The 26,224-nt window shown below is 39.9% G+C and overlaps 1 protein-coding gene across 1 annotated transcript; it reads left to right on the forward strand.

Moving 5' to 3' along the window:
- On the forward strand, positions 1 to 25,835 carry pomgnt2 (protein O-linked mannose N-acetylglucosaminyltransferase 2 (beta 1,4-)). Its single transcript, XM_026185201.1, has 2 exons — positions 1 to 340; positions 23,515 to 25,835. Exon 2 carries the CDS (start codon positions 23,603 to 23,605, stop codon positions 25,409 to 25,411), a length of 1,809 nt encoding a protein of 602 aa, XP_026040986.1. The 5' UTR covers positions 1 to 340; positions 23,515 to 23,602; the 3' UTR covers positions 25,412 to 25,835.
- Positions 25,836 to 26,224: the final 389 nt, after the last annotated feature.

A 26,224-nucleotide genomic window follows, 5' to 3' on the forward strand; every position in this document is an offset into this window, starting at 1 on the left:
CGCGGGATTCCCCTCGGCGGTAGGTGGAGACTGGACACAGCAGAGTGGAGTCGGTATTCAGGCAGATGATCTCTCTGGTTCTGCTTTTGTGAGCGCTAGGCTAGCTTGTAAACAAGAGCAAAACCCCCCGGCCGAGTCTCCGAGAAATTTCATGACTGAACACGCGGGTGTTTTTTTGGTTACTCACAGCTGCCGTGTACGCCGGTATGCTTTTCTTTCCGTTTCCACTACACGTCTTTGCTTTCGACTCTGCAACATACTGAGACGCTGATGCTGCCCAAATGAGCTAACCTCTCAACTGTCTTGAAAGACAAAATCAACATTTTCACTTAGACCTAAGGTAAGAGTTGCAGTTCAGGTAAAGCTTTTTGCTTTGCTGGGACACAGTTCTGTTCTTGTGAAATTCCTTCAGCTTCACTGTCACCGGGCTTTGCCTTTGCAGGTGTTGGTAAATATCACAGGGGGAAACGTGTCCAGCGGCTACCAGCTCACGTATAGATGTGTTTGACGTGTTTGTATAAAGTAGTACTTAACCTAACCTGAAAAATACATTCATGCATGTAGCTACGATTATTATTAAGATTTTTTTTTAGCGGTTATTTATTATATTTAATGATACATTTGATAAATGTAAAATGTATGTTTTAAAATAAGAGATCTATTTCCAAGAACCATATAGCAAATTTAGACACATAGCCAAATCATATAGCACCACAATATATCTGAAGATAAATAAATATTACATGTTAAAAGGTAACAGAATGTAGATTCATAGTTTTGTACATCTAAGAGGTGCTGTGTACAGTGTTTAAATTCAGTCTAAGAACAAAGGTAAGCAGGCACTATTTGCAATCGAGCCTTGGTACAGTGCTGCTCTCTTCGATTTGCGAGGTAGGATCACCCCACTTTTTCATATAAGGTGCAATGGTGAGTAAGACAGTAATCACCTGTGATAGATAAACTGTAATGCACTGTGATCCACAGAATCAAGAGGATTCAAGGTGGACCTAGAAGGTTAATCAAGCAAAAATTGTGGATTGCACAATATTCTAGTGTGCAATTCTAGTGCATGAGCCTGCAACTTGTTGATTTAAATCAAGATTTGTTTCTACATACATAACCAGCCAACCAACCTTTGTCATCAATAAATTTTGTCAGTTAAATCACGTTACTACGGGGCCCCTCAACGGTATGTTCCATCGTTATGCCAGTTTATGTTTATGTAAATTACATGCAGCTGCAGGATAGGAATGCGAAAATGTTAAAATATGCTGACGACATAGCTGTTGTGGATCTCTTTTGTAGCAACTCTAACTGTTTTGCTCAGGAATGTAGGTTGGAATAATGGCATAACTCTCATTGGTTGTTGATTAATTTTGCCAATGTGAAAGAGCTTGTCTTGAATTACACAGGCTCCATAAAAGGTCTTTCACTCTCTGGTCAGTCTGTGGAAGTCTGGGAACATATATTAATGTAAAGATAAACTTTTATAGTTAATGCTAATTCCATTTACAAGACTGCTAATAAGAATTTTTTTCTTATCAGGATATTGGGAGGCTCTGCAGTTAGCCACAACTGTGGAAAGAGTTGATGTCAGCTTGATTGAAAGCATGCTTCAGTTCAGTATCTTAGTCTGGTATGGTACCTCGATTGTTGAAAATAGGAAGAACTGAACAGGATTGTCAGAACTGATTGGTCGACACCAAACTTCATTGGATAAGCTTTGTCATCAGGCTGTCTTAAGTAAAGTGACACCTTTATTTTGAATTTGAAATAATGACCTCTGAACGATTTTATAGGATGCATCTAGCTAGTAAAAAGGTGTATACGGGATCATTTGTGCCAAAAGCAATCAGCGTACTAATTAATAAGATGCTGTGATTTATTTCTATAGTTGTCTTGAATTTTTATATGCATATGTATGTATGTTGGCTGACAGCCACCAGAATTTTTATTCTGACAATTTTCCATTAATTTGGACAATAAAGTCATTCTATTCTAATTTTCTTGGTAAACGTTCCACATGGTTCTTAAAAGTCCTGGAGTCTAACCTCCAGGCAGAGTCCTTTAATGCAATTAACAGTTTCAATTTTTCAGTTTTGTGACCATGAAGGGTTTGAATATAGATTTTTGGGTGATGTTGTAAATAACACGCACTTAGTTTAAACAGAGTAATGGGAGTCTATGTACACACTGAAAGTTTTCCTGTCATGTCAGTTGGAGCATTGAATTCACCCCTTTGGGTGCAATTTTGTGCATCCTGAACCAGTCGGCATGGATTACCTGCCTTGTTTAAGAATTTGATTCATTCATGTCATTCACACATCGTCACACCACAGCCACTCTTGTTTTGAAGAAGAAGAACAGATGCTCATTAGCTAGCTTTTGACCAAGAATGGTGACTTCAAGTGCCGCTGAAACAGGGTTAAAATCAGTTGTTTGTTTACAGCAACACTCTGTTTTTAAGGCAGTCGGTCGAAGAAAAGAATCAAAGGGCTTGAACTCGACCATCCAAAATTAGACAGCAGCAGTCCACGGACCGTGGGAGAGCATATACACAAACCTTCCCCTGCAGGCTATATGATAAAGCACTTAACAGAAAAGTGCAAAAGACATGAGAGCAGCTGTAGCCACTTGTACAATAGCATGAAGCTTCACCTTTTTTCAGGCTTAGTATAGTAGAACAGCTGGGTTATTTGTGTTTGTGTTTTTTTTTCATGACATTCATTGTTTGATCTGTCAGACCCAATTGCACCCACCCAAAATTTATTTTTTTTCTTTTAACCACCAACCGCCACTGTTTGTGTGATAAGAAAGTTATGATATATTTCAAAAGCAAACTGTAGATTAAACCACAGAATACAAGCAAGGTATCTTTGAACTGTAATTATAAGAGTCAGCAGCACTTGACTCAAGTCAGTGATTATCTAAGGCAAACATCATTCATATGCATCCATAGCTGTGTTTTCCTTTGAGAAAGGGAGGATTAATCCCACACATCCCCTTTTGTCATATTCATTTATCAGCTGATTGATAATAATAAGTACTGTCAAAAATAAGAATAACTATCAGTTTGATCATGGTCCTTTGGTGTGCAGCTTTGTAACCTAGCACTCTGAGCAAATGGAAACCGGCTTGCTGTTGCCTCTATATTGGTTCACAAGAGGTGTTCACAGTAATGACACTGGAGCTGTGAAAATAAAAATACCACAGTGAAGCTTTTGTGGTATTCATGGTCGATAAACTCACAGACAAGATGTTATTTCATATTTCTGGAGTTTCCAATATTCTTTTTGCATGTTTTCTGAATCAGACATTAATCCAAACAGACTGAAATCCTAGTGAGAATTCATGTTTGTTTTAACACCAGAACCACAAAGGTAGTCATTTTCAAAATGCTGCACATCTGCAAACCTTCGTTCCTTCAATTTATCCATCTGTCTTCTTTTGAAAAGCAATGTTCCATAAGCAAGATAGAGGGTAAGTGGGAAGCTACTCACATTAAAAGCAGTGCAAAAAGCATAAAAAATGTTTGGACCAATCTCTAAAATATCCAAATGTAGCCTTTCTAAATTACGAAAATGATGAATGAATTTTCACATTATTTTCCAAACAGCTTTTTAATCCAGGTATGAGCTTGTGCCTTTATGTCACCAACTTTCTCAATAATTCACTGTAATATGTTGTATTAAGTTTCTGTAGATCAGTATTGTGGCATTTCTTCAACATCACCATTAATACATAAGTAGTACTTCCATTTTCCCTAAAACCATACTTGTGTTCCTTCAATAATTTATATTTACCAATAAAGTGATCCAGTGGTTATAATGTCACATCTTGATTACATCACCATAAGCGATTTGACTTGACGTGTCACCTGGCTTTGTTTCTTTGCCCTGTCCCTTTTATACTTCCAATATGATCTGCATTTCTGCTCTTGTCTTTGGAATAATTCAAAGCCATTCTCTGCAACCTTTCACTATAGCTCTGGCTTATTTAGCAGATTTTGAGTCCCCTCTGTGAAGACCTTTACATTTTTAACAGTGGAAATAAGTGATATTTATGCATTTCCATATCCCCTAAGTGCTGAGCAAAATTGACTCTCATTACTTTTTACAGCAACTCTGGTGCACACAGTATGGGTTCAGTTCAGTTTGTTGGAAAGCAGATTATACATTAGGCTAAGTCAGAAAACATACCACTGCAAAGGCAGACAAACGCCTCTGGAGAGAGATTTATACCATAAGAGGCCTCTTCAGGTGATCATAGCTTAAGAGGCTGGTGGTGGAGCTGATGTACATGTGCCTCAAATCATCAGTCCCATGAGTCAGATAAATGGAAGGCACCATTTTTGGCACAGTGACCCACAGTGTCAGTGAATATGGCACCAGAAGAGGCACATCCAGGCTTTTGTCATTTAGGCATGGTTTTTTTTTTTTTCATCCTTCATAAAAATCGTTTGTTTCATTTTTGTTCTTTTTTTCTGCATGCTTTGGAGGGTGTAGCACTCTGCAGCCTTTGTTAGAAATTCATTATACATGTAACGAAAAATGCAATTAGAGAACACTTTAGGTATTACATGAAGGTCATCTTCCTAAAGCTTATTGAACTTTGGGTTTTAAGTGGGCTCAATGTTTTATTGTTTTAGTTTTTATTTGGATGAGCCACACATATATATTAATGGGTGGCCAAGTATATGTGCCAATTTATTGCTGAACTGCTGAACTTACTGAGCAAAATCTGATTGTTTTAAAGTTCAGTCACTGCTAACCAGCTAGTTGTGGCTCTTCTACACACATAAGTTTCCTGCCTGCTGGCCCAGTGGCCAGTTCACCATTATTGCAGTCCTTGATATTATTCAGCTGCTTCCCCAGAGAGCATGCTCCACTGACATACTCCAATCCCTCTGTCTTGGACTGAAGCTGGTACCTTCTGCTGTGAGCTAGAGTCCTGCACTAACCAGGACTTGCAGCTCATGAAGAAATGGTTCATCCGCTGCTACAGTGATGGAGTTGTAGTTAGACTCAGGAGAAGGTAGCTCTGCTGAGACTTACTTGGTTATTTAAATTTATAGGTTATTTATAGAAATTGATGGACTCTGATCACTCCATCACCCCAGATAGAGGTCTATAACTCTCTGGTAAACACTAGGGCTACACTTGAAATCAACGTTGTGTCAAAGAAGGTCAAGAACTCAGTTAGTTTGGTCCCATGTCAGCAAAGTAGAACAGTGAGCCAGCAGAAGCTGTATTTTATAATGCTCTGATTATGTTAGCGTAGGAGGTACAATTCCTGTACTGTCTCCTAACCAGCTCATATTCAGAGCAGTTGACCCATATAATGGTGTGTTGATTATAAGCTCAAGAATACCCACTACAGCTGGGAAGTACCTGTGGGTGGTTTTGGCCTTTTGGCTTCAGAAGACTGTAACAAGCCATTTGTGGCAATTATACTGGGGCTGAAGCCAATGTGGGAGTACCTTATGATTCCTATTCAAAAATCATCTTTTTCTTGTCTTTCATTGAATAATTATGCTCCCATTCACTAAGTTCAGGCTCTCTAATTTGGGTGCTGTTGAGACAGTTTATAGAAGACTTTAATGTCTGACACTTGAATGAGTGACAGCTGGCTCATGTTTCTCTTACCAGCTCCTAAACCCATGACATTGGACATTTGTTGCTGTGTTCATGGTAAAAGCGTGACACCCCAGAAACCTTCATATAGTATTTTGTTACGTTTGGCTTGGTTCATAGTGCTTTCAGAGTGTGTAGGACAACACAAACATATGTTACTTGGAAGGCTTTGGCTCCAAATGGAAGAAACTCTGAGTCTGATCTTCTAACAGGCTCCAATGCAAAGCCTGTTGCTAGTATAGGTATGACCAACCGGTGCTTTATCAGAAGTGTCTCCTAAAATTATTTCTCTGTTTTACACCAGAAGTTATGTATAGTGTAAAGACTAGGTTGGTTGGTCTGAAGCTTGTTTCTGGGAATCATCCAGGACTGTCTTCCATTTAGTTCCTCACTAGGCTCTATCGCATATGACCACTGCAGGCTGCCAGGTTTTCAAACACTCATTGCATTTTTAAATGCAGTTTAGGCTGTAGTTTAAAGAAATCCTTCTTTGTTTGTGTTTCAGAGCAAAACAGAAGTTAGTGAAACCTCTGATTGTCTCAGAGTGGCTATGAATTATGCATGGAGATCCTGTGAAAAAGCTTTTAAGTTCCTAAGATTTGGGTTTCTAATTGACCTGATATTTGTTTTGCCCTACCTAAAGTGTCAGGGACAAGAAGTACACATTTGCCAGAGCCTTCATTAAGAACAGAAGGAAAATATCTATTTAGAATTAAGTGTAAAGGTGGTACTAAATTGTGGTTATCTATTATTTATTTTATTTTTGCCTCTGAAACCACCGACATCCCTTTGTGCTTGGAATGCTGCCCATGTGACCCTGTTAAGTGACTGTAAGTACGTATATGAATGGATGGATTATATTGTTTGGAGGACTAGTGAGTCTTTTCATGTATGTTTATTTCTTTCAGGATTAATTGACTGTAAAGGGATTTTAAAGCTCAGTTCTAGCACTAGTTTCTAAAGGTATTTTTAGTATGCTTAGCTACAGCAGAGAATATAAATTCTTGACTAGTTAATGGCATCTCCTGCCATTTTTTTCCAGAAATGAAACTGTGAGGAAATCTCTCAAAATGCTAAGACTTATTGCTGTTACAGAGAAGTGAAAAAAAAATAGACTTCAGATTAAGATCAATGACTCAGACAAAGGAAAATTTTAATGGTAGATGACAAACAAAGCACCAATTTAGAAGTAGATAAATGATGTTGGAGTAGTTTGTAGTCAGATTTTCTTGTGGGAACTTTAACTTCAGTTGTGCAGAACTGGCAGCAGATGTCTTCAGACTGAAATCATACCTTTACTCTTTCATCCTGACACAGATTTTGTTATTGTCTGCATCATCCTTGCTGCACACAGGCGTGATAATGTTAATCCTAACAACTAAGGACTAATATGTCACTATTTGCAGACAATTCTAATTCAAGTGAAAATGGACATACCCTTTAACAGTAGTTTAACACCAAAGGATGCTCAAGATTTTCTTCCCCTGCCACCATGCCCTCCACAAATTTGTATGGAAGAAAATCCTTCTAAATTTACAGGACTCCCAAGTCTCCAAAACGGATAGGATCAGCAACTTGAGATCTTGTTCACTGGCAGATATCCTTAAGTGTTCATCCAGCTTTTTTTTTTCCTGTTCTATTTCGGTCCCTTCTCTGGAATATTGCCTGTTGTCCTGAGGCAGCGCTGAAGTGCTGTGCTGCAGTGTTTTCAGAGGTTGTCCTTCTCACTTTGTTCCTTTTTTGTCTGTCTGTCACTTACTCACACACATTCTGCAGATTGTCTACGCCAGCCTCTGCATCGCCTGTATCCCTGGGGGAGAAGAGACAGCACAAAAGCCTTGATGTTATATCTGCTATATTGCAGAAGGCACAGTGGGTCACTGTTAGCAAATGATATAGGGAAGCAAGAAAATGTTGTTAAAGAGCTGGCTATCAAACAGTCAAGTAATCTGTCTCAGTTTGATCTAGGCAAGTGGGTAGACATGAGATGTGTCAAACACAGACCTGGAAGATTTTCTGACAGACTATGTGACTTGTCTTTGTACAGCCAGATAACGACTACTGGGCCGTTAATTCTCTTTGGTGCCACACTGAGCTCCAGGCAGCTTGATCCAATCTGACAGGCCACATTTAGTTCAGGAATAAAGATGACAACACATAAGGACACATCATCACAGCCAGAAGAGCTCAGCAATCAAGTGGCCGAAGGGAACTAAAAACAGGTACAGGGGAGAAAAGAAAGGACTCTAGTGATACAGTGTCTGTTTTTCTTTTTTTCAATCTGTTTTTGAAAGAGGCAGGGGTAGGCCCTCTGAGGTGATTTTCAAAGTAGATAAAGATATGGAAAAAGAGAGATGGTTATCTCTAAAAGGGAAGGGATGGTGAGCTATGAGGAATGATAAACAGCTGGGACCAGCTGAACAGCTACAGTGCACAGGATACTTCTGCCACTCCTCCCTGAGACTTCACGGCTTTCCGGGATCCCCATTAAAACGCTAAATACTGCCCCGTGTTACCTTCCACATCATCAGGGTGCTTACCATCTCCAGAGTAACCCAGTAACGCTGGTGTTAGCATGGAGAGAGCAGTGATTGATAGTTCAAAGAAAGAGGTGAATTGACCTGTAACAAGAAGAACGAAATGTTCAAGGATCATTCTATGTGCTCCTGAGTCCATAGGAAGACTACACTTGAGAAAGCTGGTATATAGTTATTTACAAAAGCTCATCACATTGTCCACCAAAGCTTCTATTATACTTTATTACTACTTTGTTATTATACTTTGATTGGCCTTCAGCTTCCAATGGCAATCCCTGTTCACCTCTGCATCCTCAGTCAAGTGACCGTACACTTTCTGGCTGTAGAACCTGCAGTACTCTGCTTTGAGGCAGATCTTGAGATTAGATTTCTATTGCCAGCAAAAATGTAAAACACCAGAGATGGAGTCTGGAAGACTGCCACAACAGAAACTTGACCAGGCTTCCCCACCAGGGAAGTACTAGATAGTAGCCTGATGATGTGGTTCTGTTGGCTTCATCGGATGATGTCCTCCAGCTCGCACTGGAACAGGACCCAGGAGAGGTTATATCTCTCGGCTGGCCTGGGAATGCCTTGGTGTTCCCCCGGACAAGTTAGATGAGGTGGCTGGGGAGAGGGAGGTCTGGGTTCCTCTGCTTAGGCTGCTTCCCCCACAACCCAACCCTGGATAAGCGGAGGAAGATGGATGGATGGTATTGTCTAGTAGTTAATGAGACTGTCATTGTCTTGAATGGAAGTATAATAGAGTATTTCAGCATTAGTTAGCCATTAAATAGTTCCCTTCCAAATTTATCAACATTTGATGATGCTGACCGTGTTTTGCTTTATCAACATTAGTACATACAAAGCTTACAGACAGATTTTCCCTCTTTTTTTGTACCACTGATCAATTCCCAGTCCAAGCTGGTCTAAAGAAGTGCTTATGTCACAACTTCTAGAAAATCACAGGGAATTATGATTTAATGAATGAAAACTGAATGAAAACTGCTCACCTGATGTGTGACACAAAAATCCTTTCCTGCTTTCACCTTTTCATAGTGGCTGGGTCACGTGTTTTGTTTTTTCCATGTAATGTATAGTGTGGTACAACATATAAAGAACCAGACATCAGTGGTTTCTACACTGATGTGGATGCAGCACAGACTAAGCTGTAGATGTCTTATGAAAGCAGTACTGTTAAGTATTACTGATGATGCAATTATGTGGTGTCAGCCTGTAATGCTGCATCAAGCCAATAACAGGAAGGTTTTTTTTTAATGCAAAGGAAAAGGTTATTGGCCTCACTGGTAGATTGGGTTGAATAATTTTCTTGTATCCATGTTTAATTTATCCATAATTTATATTTCAAGCCTAAAATAAGCTGTTTAAACATTGTTTTGCAATTTAGACCAAAAATAGCTGTATTGTCCTTCGTTTTACTTGAAAACTAAGGCTATAAAACAAGCTGAAGCTATTTTCATGCATAGACCACTTTTGCTCCCAAATCATGTCTTCTTTGAAAAAGCTATTTTCCACATTGCCTCATATACTGTATATATGCCATTTCATGCATACTTTAGGCAGCTTGATGAAAATTATTATACATGTAGGCACATTACCGCACGGTTTATTGGGCAGAGAAGTGCTGATGTACAAAAGGATTTTCTAACTAGTCTGGTAGCCTGTGCTGTGGTTCTTAGCTCAGCAATGTATGAGTGAGCCGCATTACTGTGCAGTGAAGTGTGCTCAGCCCTGCTTTTGAAATTTTATTTGGATATTAGGAAAATAAGCGTCAAAACTAATGCAGAATTTCATCATAGTGAAATCAGCCTTTGACTACCCCAATCCTTGCATTTATTAAATCTGTTGTAAGTATTTGGCTGCTAGAAAATGACAGTGTAAAGTCACATGCTGATGGAACTAGGCTAACAGGGGGCTCTGTTGTTATAGGCTCACACAGCTGCTGTGTTTTTAAAAAGTAGCAGCTGCGTGCTCATTATTCAACTAGTTTTTAGTGCTTTTGTCATGTATGTCTTGACTAAGTTCTATTAGTCAATATTTTCACATTAATAATAAATCAAACGACTACAAGTAATGGTTGCTCATAGTGATGAACTCGCTAATTGTGTTTCTTCTCAGAGCTTTGTAGCCTGATTGGTTATGGTTTAAAAAATGTCTGATATTTTTAATTACCTTACATCTATTTTTTTCTTTAAAAAGAACAGAGTCCTTGATGCATAGACAGAAAAGTCTTTCATATTGTGACTTTTCTTTGGGAGCCTTGACTTGCACGGGCTTACAGCTAGAGCCATGTTGTCTGTCCATTAGTCCTACACCTAGACTAGATAGGTTAAATGCATAGAATTTATTTAGGATTTAGGACCACCTGAAGGGCCCTGGTGTTGGTGTAGATGGTTGATAATAATTATGTGCCTATTTTTACTGTCATGTGTTGCTGAGGAAACGCATGACAGTAAAAAAAAAAAAAAAAAAAGTAGATGTGAAGTGTTGGAGCGCTGAAGGGATGCAAAGATGCCTGATGATTCTACATCCTGTATGCAAAACTGATGCAGGCAAGGTTTTGTATACACCCATGACAGTGGATGTTAATGCAATTGGTGAGAAGTAATGGGGGGTTCTGAGGAGCAGGGGTCCTTTGATACTGTTGTATACAGTGATTGTAATTGAGAAGATAGAATAAATGAGTAAAGAATAAAGTTTAACATTTGGCAAATTAAAAAAAAAACCTTGTTCTTGACCTGTGTAGTATTTTAACACTATTGGAAGTAAAAATAACTTGAACTCCAATTTTGAAAACACAACTTTCTTTTTTTTTTTTTTAAAAAAAAAAAAAAAAAAAAAAAAACTCTGACTTGTATTATGAGTCTGAGTCTGTGGTCTGGAAGAGAGTCCTGTAACTCCCTGTCTGCAAAATACAGTAAATAATGACCAATGTTGGGCAATTAATTATATAGTTACTTCTTCAAAAAAAGTTACTGAGTTATGCAAACAACAAAGTTTTTTGCAGCTTGTTTACCTAAAAATGCAGCCAAGGCATTTTTTAAAATAAACATTTCAAACTATTTACAGAACAATCAGCTGTTCTGCATCAAATTTGATGCCACAAAAATTATTTGTGCCACTCCAAAAAATAATTTCTGTCCACTTTGAGATAAAGGAGAACAACAGCCTGATACCTGCAGGCCTGACAGCAGGAGAGGTATCACTCCTGTAACACCTGTAACATTCAGCAGTCGCCTCATTGTTCTGACACACACAACAAAACTATTGACTACACTACACACTAACGACACAAGATTTGCGCTAAACGTCGCAAATCTCTCACATCTCAAAACCGCTGTCACTCCTAAAACTTCCTCCCGTTTCTTAACAACTAAATGCCATGTTTTGATTGGTCGACATGGTACATTTTTCGACCAATGGGAAAGGGTGGGGGGGTTTTGGTTTCATCTTTGCTCACAGGCTTTCGAGCGTTTTCCTTATAAAATGCAGTTTTTACCATTTCTTCCCACAGTAAATATAAACAACGGTAGTATTCGGGAAGAAAACCAAACATTGCAGATATTTTTATCACAACTCTGGTTTTACGTGGCCTATCAACACAATTTAAAAACTGGTATAAAGTCCGCACTTTTTCCGTCTATTGTTCTGTCCGTCCTGCTCACATCTCCAATGGTTGCACACGTTGTCATTAACGTGGCTTCACTCCACATCAGCCACGCTGCTTTGCTAGCTAAAACACCTGTGTCGGCACATAAGGACGCTGTCATAGCCTGTCAACGACGATGATTAACTGCGTATATACGTGAATGTGAATCACGTGATTGGCTGGACTATGGGATAAGGTGGCATCTTTCTAATCCCATACTGGAGCAGCCAGTCACTTACTGACTAACACTGCAAAACAGAATTGTTGATGTATTTACTTTAATTCCAATCCACGTTAGAATTTTTTTTTTGTGCGCAACGCAGATTTTTTCTGCGCAGAGACCGTGCCATCAGTGCGCAATTGCGCACGCGCGGAGCTTAGAGGGAACATTGGATAGGGACATATTAAAAACTGCTCACATACTATTTAACCATGCTAAATATTATGCTAGTATGGAAGTTCAGACACATTGAGGGTGTTGGGTGTCTTAAAAGATAGTTATTGTTGACCATAATATCTTATTAGAGCGATTAGAACATGCTGTAGGTATTACAGGTACTGTGCTGCAGTGGTTTGTGTCATATCTATCTAATAGACTCCAATTTGTACATGTAAATGGAGAGTCCTCTTCACACACTAAGGTCAGTTATGGTGTTCCACAGGGTTCAGTGCTAGGACCAGTAATGTTTACACTATACATGCTTCCCTTTGGCAGTATCATTAGAAGACATAGCATACATTTTCACTGCTATGCAGATGACACCCAGCTCTATCTGTCCATGAAGCCAGATAACACACACCAATTAGTTAAACTGCAGGAATGTCTTAAAGACATAAAGACCTGGATGGCCGCTAACTTTCTGTTTCTTAATTCAGATAAAACTTAGGTTATTGTACTCGGCCCTGAAAATCTTAGAAATATGGTATCTAACCAGATTCTTACCCTGGATGGCATTACCTTGGCCTCCAGTAATACTGTGAGGAACCTTGGAGTCATTTTTGACCAGGACATGTCCTTCAATGCACATATTAAACAAATATGTAAGACTGCTTTCTTCCATTTGCGCAACATCTCTAAAATTAGAAATATCCTGTTAAAAGGGAGTTTTTCCTTCCCACTGTCGCCAAAGTGCTTGCTCATAGGGGGTCATATGATTGTTGGGTTTTTCTCTGTATCTACTGTACAATATAAAGCGCCTTGAGGCGACTTTTGTTGTGATTTGGCGCTATATAAATAAAATTGAATTGAATTATGGTTGCTTGATGAGCACAATTAGCAAAATTAACCAGTTTACAAATTCATTCATAATTGTGGAAACAAAACATTAGTGTTTCAAAATAATAATACTGGCTCCGTTTCAGCACAGCTGGATGCAAAGAGCAAATTTCCATAGCAAACATTTGTTGGCAGTAGAGAAAAGTCAGCCTCATCACTTGTGTCACTTAGAAGGTACCTTCTTACAGTAATTGGGAGTAATGGCTGGGAAGAGCAGGAGGGGGATATGATCTACTACTGCATCTTAACAATAGTATTACAGTAACCAGGTAAACATGTTCTCTCATGTCCTGCCTTAATCACATTTCTCCAAATATCCGGATTCCTTTTGAGTATATTAACGTAATATGAGAACAGGCTCAATTGAGGAAAGTGACCAAGGCTGAACCTGCAAGAGATAAACATCAGTTACTTAATTTCAGTAGATTCTAAATACTATGTTGTGATTATATTGCATTATTGTTTTACACAATTTTATGGCATAAAGAAATGAACATTTTATATTGTAATCAACCTTACAGTCATGGCTTATTCATACTGGTCAATGTGCAGTAGAAGGTATCATCAGAAAATGTCAAATATTCTTCACTTTTTGTAGATATTTTGTTTTCACATTTTGTTTTGATTCTCATTTTAAATAGCTTAAAGTCATAACGACAGAAGGGTTTTAGAAGTGTTTCACGTTCTTAATTCAGTACTTTGGCTGTAATTACAGTTGTGATATCTGAAGGGATTATTTTGTGTGGAATCGTGACAGAAAATGTAATTTATTTTAAATAAATTCTACAAGACATTAAACTGCAAAAAGTAAAGGGACCTTTTAAGAGACAAAATACACAGACTTCGTGTAATGCTAAACTGTATTTGCACATCAAGTGACATGAAGTCATTTGACTGAGGCCAGGTAAGCCTTTCATAGCTATTGCATTCGCTCTTGCTCAGTTCACAATTCCTCCATCCCTACAGCTCATCGCTAGGAAGATATTCACTGAATATTTCATATGCGGCTTTCAATTTTAGATAGAAAACATGGTAGGAAAGGATCTCTGAATGAGCAGGGGAAATGTTTAAAACAAGCAAAGTTTCAGTGTCTGTATGATTTGATCCATATTGAGGAACAACTCTTTATTTTGTTTATACCGTAATAAAGGATATATTGTTAAATATTTTTAATTAAACTGCCCTATACACTGTCCACATAAAGTGGATTGGTTTGATATGAATTCTTTTGTAGCTGACTGGTTGTCATAGATGCTTAAGTCACTTTAGAAAAGTATAACTTGGGATCTCTAGCATCTTGGATTTTGTTGAGATTCTGCGGTCTCTTGTCACCAGTGCTGTTAAGCCCCTTTTCCATTAGTACCTACTTGGATCGACTCGCCGTGACTCGACCCGTATCGACTGGTTTTCTATTACAATCCGATACTACTTAACGTGCTTGGTTGTCGTCATAGCAATGTGTCCGGGTGTCCCGCAACGTAATTAATATGTGACACATGCTGCCTCCTGGCTGCATGCCAAATATCCTTGGGCAAGATACTAACCCCATGTTTGCCTACTGGTGGTGGTCAGATGGCCCGGTGGCGCCAGTGTCCGCCAGCCTCGCCTCTGTCAGTGCGCCCCAGGGCAGCTGTGGCTACAATGTAGCTTGCTTGAAACGCTCTCAGGACTCATGGAGGGACACTACTCATCCGCTAATCGGTGACATGCAGTCTGACATTTTAGTACCTGCTCAGATTGCTTGGAACCCCGGGGGAGCAGGTACTAAAATAGTGCCTGGTACTAGAGCAAGGCGATGTGACCAAAAACATTTATCACAATATACATTTGAAAATTTGCGATAACGATATAACTGACGATATAATTGACACTAGACAAAATACTTTACAACTCCACAACTTTATTAGAGCTGACGGACTAAAGCTAAACCAGTTCCACACCACTGAAGTTGCAGCATTTTTACAAACCAATTCTGGTTCATCCGTTTCATTCAACGATCTGCTTTCGCCCTTCTCATTCTCCGTCGCCGCCATGCTTTTTCAGCCATGTGCGTATGAAAACAAAGGCACCACGCATGCGCGTTTTACCCATATTCTATCACGATATTTCATTTTCTTATTGTTGCCGGTATTACCGTGAACGGTATGATATGGCGCATCCCTACCTGGTACCACGTACTATGACCTTATGGAAAACTCTGTAAACCGATCGATCCAAGTAGGTACTAATGGAAATGGGGCTTTTGTCTCTTCTTGTCAGAACACACCTTTTAAAAGCCTGAACCCATGTCTATAAGAAGGGGTCCTGCTGGGTCTGTTAAACTGTGAGTGTCATTTTGCAGGGACAAATTGGGTCCACCTATGTCCTGGGGGGAAATGGTCACAGCAAATCAATGCACTGTGTTTCTGAGTTATCATCCTTATCCTACGATCCATTTCTATTGTGAAGGGAGAGGTGTCTTTCGAGATAACTATGTGCCATCATGCACAGGGCATGAGAAGTCACTTAATAGTTTCAAAAGGACGGATCAATGAAATGCCATATGCTAAGGCTTATAGAGTCACCAGATCTTAATCACTTTAACCACATATGGAAATTTTAGACCAATATTTTGGATAGTACTGTCCTTCGTCATCATCATCATCACACCAACTCTGACTCCTGGATTGAGAGTAGAAAAGTCAGTATGTACAGTCGTAGCCAAAAGTTTTGAGAATGACACAAATGCTGGTTTTCACAAAGTTTGCTGCTTCAGTTTTTATGATAGCAATTTCCATATACTCTAGAATGTTATGGAGAGTGATCAGATGAATTGCAAAATCCTTCTTTGCCATGAAAATGAACTTAATCTCAAAAATTCAATTTCCACTGCATTTCATCATACAGCATTTCATGCCATAAAAGGACCTGCTGAGATCATTTCAATAATGTTCTCATCAACTCAGGTGAGAATGTTGACGAGCACAAGGCTGGAGATTATTATGTTATGCTGACTGAGTTAGAATAGCAAACTGGATGCATTAAAAGGAGGGTGATGCTTGAAATCGTTGTTCTTCCTATTAAACATGGTTACCTGCAAGGAAACACACGTAGCCATCATTGCGTTGCAAAAAAAGGGCTTCACAGGCAAGGATGTTGTTGCAACTAAGACTGCACCTAAATCAACCATTTATCAGATCATCAAGAACTTCAAGGAAAGAGGTTTAATTATTGTGAAGACAGCTTCAGGGCACTCAAGAAAGTCCAGCAAACTTCTTCCAACCATCCAAAAACAGTTTGATGAAGAACAATGCCTTTTCCAGCATGATGGATCACCATGCCATAAGGCCAAAGTGATACCTAAGTAGCTCAGGGAACAAATAATCTTGGGTCCATGTCCAGTGAATTCCCCAGACCTCAGTCCAATTGAGAACTTGTGGTCAATCCTCAAGAGGCAGGTGGACAAACAAAAACCCACTAATTCTGGCAAACTCAAAGCATTGATTATGAAAGAATGGGTTGCCATCGGTCAGGATTTGGCTCAGAAGTTGATTGAAAGCATGCCAGGGCAAACTGCAGAGGTCTTGGAAAAGAAGGGCCAACACTATAAATATTGACTCTTTGCATAAACGTGATGTAATTCTCAATAAAAGCCTTTGAAACTTCTCAAGTGCTTGTAATTCTACTTCAAAACATCACAGAAACAACTGACACAAAGATATAAAAACAGTCAAGTAGCAAACTTTTTGAAAACCAATATTTGTGTCATTCTCAAAACCTTTGGCCGCAACTGTATATGAAAAAGAATATGACTCTGTATTATAACCATTACTGAGGAGCCAGACCTTTACTCAAATTTGATTATATTTGGTGACTGCTGTGACCTTTTCCTTATTTGAACATTGTTATTCTTGGGCAGTATATTGGCTCTCTCCATCACACTGCCAAAGAGTCAGTTTAAATGACTCCAAATACATGTAGGTATACACAGAGACATCAGACTTTGGAAAGCACTTCCATGTTTTGGATTTACTTTAGCTCTGTGATGTGACCAGATCCAGGAAGCAGCTTACAGTTGTTCAGGTCTCTGTTTGCAGCCTGTAATACATAGCGATGCAAATGAGAGTGTTTTGTGCATGCTGTGGTGTCTTGCAGTGGCTTTGACATTTTGAAGCCTTTGGTTTCTTGGCTCAGTCAAATTGCAGGGGGCATTCACATGCATCCCTGTGGGAGCCAGTGTGCAGTCAGGGAGATTAAACAGGACTGCTGGCACTGCAAGCCTTGTCTTGCGCACCCATGTCGTTGTGGAGCAAACAGCGCATGCAGGCTGCCAGCCTAATGTTAGCCTCACTAGCAGCCTCCTCTTCACACTTCGTTTGACTTTATTTTTACTGCTGCATCAGCATCAATGTGATGCTTCTGTATATGGTGCTTTGACTCCCATTCATTGTGCTTCTTCTGTGACATTTTGTCATGGGAAATGGCATTAAGCATTCTTTATCGGCTTATTTTACAGAAAGGAATGGTTTTTTTTGAGGGGAATAAAGACAAATCCTTTTCCTCTGTAGTCTTCATGACCTGCATGTTTCCTCTTTTGAGTTCAGTGTATATATTTGCATATAAAGCAACTGTTTGCAGATGCTGCTTATAAAAACTAACTTTGTTTCCGCCACACATTTATTTATATATATATATATATATATATATATATCAGAATCGGAATACTTTATTAATCCCAAAGGAAATTAGGGTTACAGCAGGCAGCACGCTAATGGCGCATGCGCACTTACAAAGGAACCTTCTGACCAACTTTACACAAACATCACATTGGGGAGACGTGTCAGAAAGGTAGGCTGATAGGAAAAAAACAACGAAAATACATAACATGAGGTAAGAGGAGGAGAAAAAAAACTCCACTCAGACTGAGCTCCTAGTGGGAGAACAGTTTGATAACAGAAAAAACACCTCAGCACAAAAAGCACATGACTATCAATACACCATAGAAACACAAGACAAGCAACAGGGGCGGGTAAAGGGTAAGAGAGAGCCGGTGTAGACAGCGCATCCGGTCCTGCAGCATGTCTGCGCTGGTCCAGTTGACTGCCATCTTCCCCGGTAGGGCACAAGCATCGAAGGCGTTTGGAAAGGGAGGGGGGATCAGTGTTCGGCTCCAGCCTTGGGCCGCAGCTGGTGCCGTGATGGGAGTCCGCAATTTTGATATTGATTTTGTAAATTTCCATGCGAGCAGCCCAGGAGAATTTTCAGGCTGCTCTTTAACACTCTGATGCTGGTCTCTCAATCTCCCGTTGGAGAGCCGCGAGCCTCCCCATGATGGTATCAAACTTTCTGTTCCATGGTGTTGTCATTCTTTTGATTCTGAGACCTCACAACTGCAGTGATCCGTTCCGCGATGTGTTCCAACTGTCGCTCAAGGGTCTCATTCTGAGACATATATATATATATATATATATATATATATATATATATATATATATATATATATATATACATACATACATACATACATACATACATACATACACACAGTATATTACATGTCACACTACTGGTCCAAGGTTTTAGAACATCCCAATTTTTCAAGTTTTTTATATAATAAAGAGTGCAATGAGACATTAAACTGTTTAATGTCTCATTGCACTCTGAAATGAAAGCATAGTACAAATAAGCAGTTGGAGTTAAAAAAAGAAGAAAAAAAAAAAGGAATTAATTTATCGGCCAAAATGTATTTTAAACTTTTGACTCATCAAAGTAGCCACCTTTGGCAGCTATAACAGCTGAACTCACCTGTGGCATGCTTTCTGCAATTGAAATCAAATATTCTTCACAAAGTTCTTCCCTTATCAGCAGAGCTTCCCATAAATGTGTGGCACCTGTAGGTTGCTTTGCTTTCACTCTTCTGTCCATTTAATCCCAAACCAGTTTGATGAAGTCTGGAGACTGTGCTGGTCACTCAAGGATACTGTAGGATAAACCCCTGACCAACTAGGTGTATGCCAGAGGGTACTGCATGGTGCTGCAGAGTGCTGTGATAGCCGTTTTTGTTCAGGGTGCCTCTTACTCTGCACAAGTCACCGACCCTGGATCCAGCAAAACAGCCCCAGACCATCACACTTCCTCCTTTATGTTTGACAGTGGAGCTATCCTTTCGCCTACTTAAAGGCATACAAAGATCCTGTGTGATGAACCAAAGATTTCAAATTTTGATTAAACAGGTGAGGCTTACTTATTACGACCATTATTAAGCTGTGCTTGAAGCTGTTGCCTGTGAGCCACCTACCACGCAAGCTGTTAGCTCTCAGAAACTTGTCCTCTGATTCAGTTGTGGCTTTGGGTCTGGCAGACACCTTTCTGTCAGAGATTGCCCCAGTGTCTGAGTGTTTCTTGATGATAAAGAAAACTGTACTCACTGACACCTTGTCTTTCTTTGCAATTTCTCTGTAGGAAAGACTTGCATTTTTAAGTGTTATGATGGTCTGTCTAGGGCTGCTCAATTAATCGAATTTTAATCACGATTACGATCTGGGCTTTCAACGATCATTAAAAATGACTGAGCCGATTATTAGCCCCTCCCTCATTTATCTGCGACACCTTAAAGGCCGGTCCGTGAAAATATTGTCGGGCATAAACCGGTCCGTGGCGCAAAAAAGGTTGGAGACCGCTGATTAAGAGGACCCGAGGGAAGCTCGGAAAGCTAAGCAAAAGTTATTTGGAGAGTGACTGCCGTTGGTTGAAAAGAGAGTTTAAAAAAAAAAAACTTCAGTGGTGTTGCACACTATTTTATATTATTTTTTTAAAGTCATTGTCAACCCTTTAAAGCCGGTCAGAGCAGTAAGCTCCGTTTTGCGTAACTATTGTTAAATCCCTGTAGAACCTGAACCGTGTAAGCTAGTGCAATAATTTGTTTTGCATATGAAACCGGAGGAGTTGTACTTACATCTGATGCCATCAGCTTGTCCTCGGTCACGGTTTCGTTCCACATATACCTTGCAAAAATTGCATAAAAAGCGCTTGCAGGAACAAAAACATAATATTCCAGAAACACGCTTTGCCGTTCCTATCAGCTGTTCGTAACACTTCCCACAGTGAAATGATGCACATGCTGTTTTCTTTGCAAATTTGCATCATAGGATTGTTTTTTGTTTTTCCTGCAGTATATAAAAATTGCTGTATCTCCAAAATAAAACTATGAAGACACTCAAAATAAATTTCCTGTGGTGGGAAACTATTTTTTGCAACTTTATTGTATTTAAAGTTTTGAGGGATAAACCTCTTAAATTTCTCCAAGTAGAAATATATGTAAACAAAACAAAAGCGATTTTCAATTTTTTTTGTAGTTTATTGCACTTTTTTGCAATTTATGTAATTACTATGGACTTAATGCATACATATTATTAAAATATGGGCTATAACAGTTGTATTGATGTATAGCAACTTGAAATGCTCCCACAAATGGCACTACAGCATATAAAAAAAAAAAAATATATAAGCTCTGGTGGACTTGGTTCTATAGTAGGTCTTAAAGGGTTAAATAAATATCGTCAAATAATCGTGATCTCAATTTCAGTGAAAATAATCGTGATTATCATTTTTGCCATAATCGAGCAGCCCTAGGTCTGTCTCTTTTCCGTTGTTAATTGCCTTTTTCTCGCCATTTTTGTAATAACACACTACTTTCTGCAGTACAATACTGTTCAATTGATGCTCACGAGGGTACGGTATCACAGTGTGTTCCAACACTGCTTTTATGCAGACAGAGGGGGTTGTAAGTAATCCAGAAAAGTTAGAACAGCTGTAGGAATTAGTAGCACCAGCTTTAAGGCTTGGTCAACCTCCATTGCTGCAGCTTTAAATTGTTAACGCATTTTGTGTTCCCTGAAAAAGGTGTTTTTGTATAACTCTGAAGTGTACATTATTTTTCAGTTTTGGTAACCTTACCCCTTTTTTTTTTAACCTCTGGGTGTTCACCACTTACTTTTGTACCATTTCAAGCTATTCATTGGACTTGAACGACTTGAATTGGAATGAATAACTGGAAAAATTGGGGTGTTCTAAGACTTATGACCGTTAGTGTATATTGCAGAGTAACATTTTGGGCTTTAAAGACAGCAGCTTGGAAAATAAAGATGAGCTAGTGACATTTATAAAACCAGAATTGTTGTATGAGAATTATGAAGCTAGCTGAAGAGATAAATGCTATGATCATCAGATTGGTCAAGATACATCCCAGCTAGCGACATACTGTCCTGGTCATCATCCGGAGAACAAAATAATAAAACGAGATGCTTCAACTTTTAAAACCTTGGACATAGAGTGCCATATTGTGGCAGACTTTGCCTAAGACCTAGAGTAGGTCGAGACGGTGCAACCCTTCTTTATTCTCTGCAGCAGCTGTTCATTGCTGCGTTTTGAACTGCTTATATTTGTCTGCAAAGGTTCTCAGTCATCCAGGTCATCATAGTCTAAGGAGCTTTGAAAGAAAAGTGTTCTTTAAATTTCATCTCTTCAAGCTTCTCGGATGAGAGGTGAAACATCTTCAGGGAAACTTAAAGAACCACCAATTGCTCTTAGGACCATGTTTTGGAGGAAGGAAGGTTCAGGGTTTCAGTAGTCATCATCATGGGCTCATCGGATTAGAATGAAAATAAGCAGTCATCAATCATGTGCAGGTTAAATCTGTTTTCCTGTTTTCTTTCAGCTGTGGCAGTCCATGTGTGTCTTTGTTTCCTTCCTTCTTTGCCTTATTTATTTGAAATGGTCCCAGATTTTAAGCCCTATGGGAGTGTCCACAAGAGGGTCATGGACCCCCTATTGATCCTCTACCTAATCACACGAGCCAAGGTATGAAAACGGGTGTGGGTTACAATCAGCCAAGGTTTCGGGTGAACCCATTGTGAAGCCTAGCCCAACCCCATCATGATTGGGCGGTTATCAATGGCAGACAGTTGGTGTCGTAAACCATCGCCTCTGTTCAAAGATGGTCGCTCACAGTGGACATAGATGGCTTCTTTCACTCCTCTTTCAAACCATCTGTCTTCTCTGTCCAAAATGTGAACATTGGCATCCTTGAAAGAGTGACCTTTGTCCTTTAGATGCAGATAGACAGCCGAGTCTTGTCCCGTTAAGGTGGCTCTTCTGTGTTGTGCATTATGAAGTGGCTGTTTGGTCTCTTCAGTCTGGAGGTCTGAGCATTCCTCGCTACACTGTACAGCATGCACTACATTGTTAATTTTGTGTTTGGGAGTTTTGCCTATATTGTGCCCGTGTGTATTCAGGTTGATCACAAAAAATGACCCTATTGACAATAACATATTGTACTTGCATTGATGTCAAAAATAGCCCAGGGAGTCAGGTCGACTCCTGCTGAAGAGAGACAGCATGCAAGAAACTCGGGGAGTCCAGGAGGGCAACAACAAGGGAGCAAAAAACAAAAGTGCAAATTTTATATGACATAACAGGAACGAAATGATGCAGTGAACAAGATAAAATAAAGTACTGGAAAAGTGTTAGAGCAGTACATACATTGCAAGTTATAAATGGGTCCTGACCTTGGAAAGAAGATGGTGATCTTCTTTCCAAGGTCAGGACCCATTTATATCTAAAAAAACAAACATTTCCCCAGGCTAGGTTCATGTCGATGTGTTGTTCTTGACAATTTGCTTAATTTGCGTGTGTGCATTCTTAGTTTAGTCTGACCTGATTTAGTTTGCTTTGCGTCACAAGACCTGTTGTAGAGAGGGGACGATTCACTCTCTAAATGCCTTTTATAAAATTATTACTTATTGCATGGCATACCAAAGTATACATTTAAATTTAACCTCCTCCTCTGGGTACATATATCATTCAAAATTAGGAATAGCATGTTAAGTAATTGATTATTGTAGTAACTGTTGTTTTAACCAAGCTGGCCCTGAAGTAGGTATTTAGCATGCTAGCTGCCGTGTGTCTGCTGGCAGCTGCTTGCTATTAGCCGCTGGTTTGATTTTGAGTCTCTCAATGACTCACTTGTTCTCTCAGTATGCAGATGAGTAGAGTTGAAAGCAATAGTGTTGTTCCTTTCTCTCTGCCTCCTCGCACTGTAATTTGTCTTGACATATTCAGGGAGGGTGACAGAGGATGTAAGGTTAGGAAAATGTCTCATTTGTTCACTTAGGTAAACAGCTGCTATTCCCAAAGGTGAGAGCTGAGATCCGTTCAGATGAATCACCAGATATTGTGTTGCTTACATGAAAAGCACTGCAACCTTATAGGTCTGACTATTAATTTGGTTATTATATCATAGCTGTCCTCTGTGTGCTATATTGTTAATTAGATAATTGCTTGTAGCAACAATGCCTTTTTTTAAATTTTATTTTATTTTTAAATAGATTTTTTAATGTCTATATTTTAACTTGTGCTCATCTCTTCTTCCCCTTCTTTAAGTCTGCTCCTGGCAGCGGATGTCTCGTCGCCTCCGTCTGAGGTTGGAGGCCAGTTGGCGTCAGGAGGTGGGTCCTAAGCAGCAGCAGTGATGCGGGCTTCAGTGGCAGGTTGCAGGATGAGTGTGGGTGCACTTGTTAATGGTCTGCTGGTCTCTGTGGTCGCAGCTCTGCTTTGGAAATATTCCAAGCTGAGTGAGCATGCTGCTCTGTTGGAGGAAGAGCTGCATATGACACAGCAGTCCCAGGAGGTCTCACAGGCCCGTATCGACTACCATGTTGCTCTGCAGGCGCTTCAGGAACACGGCACCCGCATGGTCTGCACTGGGAAGATGCACACTGACCGCATCTGCCGCTTTGACTACCTCTGTTACAGCTCTGAGGCAGAGGAGTTTGTGTTCTTCCATTCCAATTCCTCTGTCATGCTGCCTAACCTGGGGTCCAGACGTTTCCAACCTGCCCTGCTGGACTTGTCTTCAGTAGAAGATCACAATACCCAATATTTCAACTTTCTAGAGCTCCCAGCTGCTGCTTTAAAGTTTATGCCCAAGCCTGTGTTTGTACCAGATATAACACTGATCCTGAATCGGTTTAATCCTGATAACCTCATGCATGTATTCCACGACGACCTCCTCCCAGCCTACTATACCATGAACCAGTATTCAGATTTGGATGACGAGGCTCGTCTTGTGTTCATGGAGGGCTGGAGCGAAGGCCCACACTTTGACCTTTACCGTCTTCTCAGTAGTAAGCAACCGCTTCTCAAAGAACAGCTTAAGAACTTTGGAAAGCTCATGTGCTTTACTAAATCTTATGTTGGCTTGTCCAAAATGACTACCTGGTACCAATATGGCTTTGTCCAGCCACAGGGGCCCAAAGCTAACATCTTGGTCTCAGGCAATGAGATCAGGCAGTTTGCCAGAGCTCTGATGGACAAAATGAACATTACAAGGGTAGAGGAGATGGAGAAGGAGGGAGGAAGCGGTGAAGATGAGAAGGAGAAAGAGAAGAAGGATGACTACATTGTCGTTTTCAGTCGGTCAACAACAAGACTTATACTGAATGAAGCAGAGGTAATCATGGCGCTGGCCCAAGAGTTTCAGATGAGAGTGGTCACAGTGTCCTTGGAAGAGCAGTCTTTTCCCAGTATTGTACAGGTCATCAGTGGCGCTTCCATGTTGGTCAGCATGCATGGAGCTCAGCTTATCACCTCACTCTTCCTCCCTAGAGGTGCTGCTGTGGTGGAGCTGTTCCCTTTTGCTGTGAACCCTGAGCAGTATACACCATATAAAACTCTTGCCTCCCTTCCAGGCATGGACATTCACTACATCTCCTGGAGGAACACTAAGGAGGAGAATACTGTCACCCACCCAGACAGACCCTGGGAACAAGGAGGCATTGCTCACTTGGACAAAGAGGAGCAGGATCGGATCCAGGCAAGCAAGGAAGTCCCCAGGCACCTTTGCTGCCGCAACCCAGAGTGGCTCTTCCGGATCTATCAGGACACTTTAGTGGACATCCCATCCTTTCTGGAAGTCCTCAAAGAAGGCATGAAGACCAAGCCCAGCTTAAAAAAGGCCAAGGTGGCCAGCACGGTCCATCCGGGCCGGGTCAGAGAACCTAAATGTCAAACTTCAGTACAAACCACTAATGAGGCTAAACTCACAGTCTCTTGGCAGATCCCATGGAATTTGAAATTCTTAAAAGTGAGAGAGGTGAAGTATGAGGTGTGGATCCAGGAGCAGGGAGAGAACACCTACATGCCTTATATCCTTCCCCAGCAGAACTACACGTTTTCAGAAAACATTAAGCCCTTCACCACTTACCTGGTGTGGGTTAGGTGCATCTTCAACAAGAATCTATTAGGCCCCTTTGCTGATGTTCTTACATGCAGGACCTAGTGTGAGCACAAGGCCTGCTTGTTTGTTTGTGCAGTTTCATATAATGGTGAAGTCACTGTTTCAGTCAATCACTTTGGAAAAGGGGGACTCTGTTGGATTATGGTCTGTAAAATGGCTGTTGCATGGTGCTGTTTCCATGCTCAGCCCGGGATGAACTGCAGAAGAACCATGGTCAGAAACGGCCAGAAACGAATGAAAAGTTCATCGCTTATATTTAGAAAGAAAGTGCAAAAAACGTTGTCTCTTCTAATAAAACTAGAATTCAGATCAGCAGATTTATTTGTGAAAAATAATATATAAAATGTTTTATGTGTTAGTCAAAACACTGGTTCTTTACCTTTTACAGTATGCAATGTAGTTTCTCTGTAAGGAACAAAAGACATTTTAGAATACGATTTTTAAAAAAATGGTTTTTGACTATTGGTGCGTGTGTGTGTGTTTTCATGGTGTCCGTTTGGGGAAAAAAATATTCAGGCCTGATATTTAAGATTATATAATTTAATTGCACAAAAATTTTGATTCTACTCGTTTTTTACATAGTTTAAATGTAAAGTAATAAAAATAATGTAATGCATATTTGTCAGTAAGATGTAGTCTTACTGACAAATAAATACTGTTTGACACATTTTTTACAATTACATTTATTGCTTTATGTTAAGACTATGCAATCTAAATGGAATTAAAATTGATATGCAATTAAAATACATATTACTTCTAGTATCAGGCCTAACTTTTTGTGTGGCGTCTTTTGCCTCACAATTGTTAAATTCCATACACAGTCATTTACAGGATCTAGTCAAAACCAAAGCAACC

The sequence above is a fragment of the Astatotilapia calliptera genome, chromosome 11, assembly GCF_900246225.1.
Source record: "Astatotilapia calliptera chromosome 11, fAstCal1.2, whole genome shotgun sequence".
In the NCBI taxonomy this organism is placed as follows: Eukaryota; Metazoa; Chordata; class Actinopteri; order Cichliformes; family Cichlidae; genus Astatotilapia; species Astatotilapia calliptera.

What these genes read in the sequence shown, in the direction of transcription:
- pomgnt2 (XM_026185201.1), top strand. Translation starts at nt 23,603, where the DNA reads ATGCGGGCTTCAGTGGCAGGTTGCAGGATGAGTGTGGGTGCACTTGTT.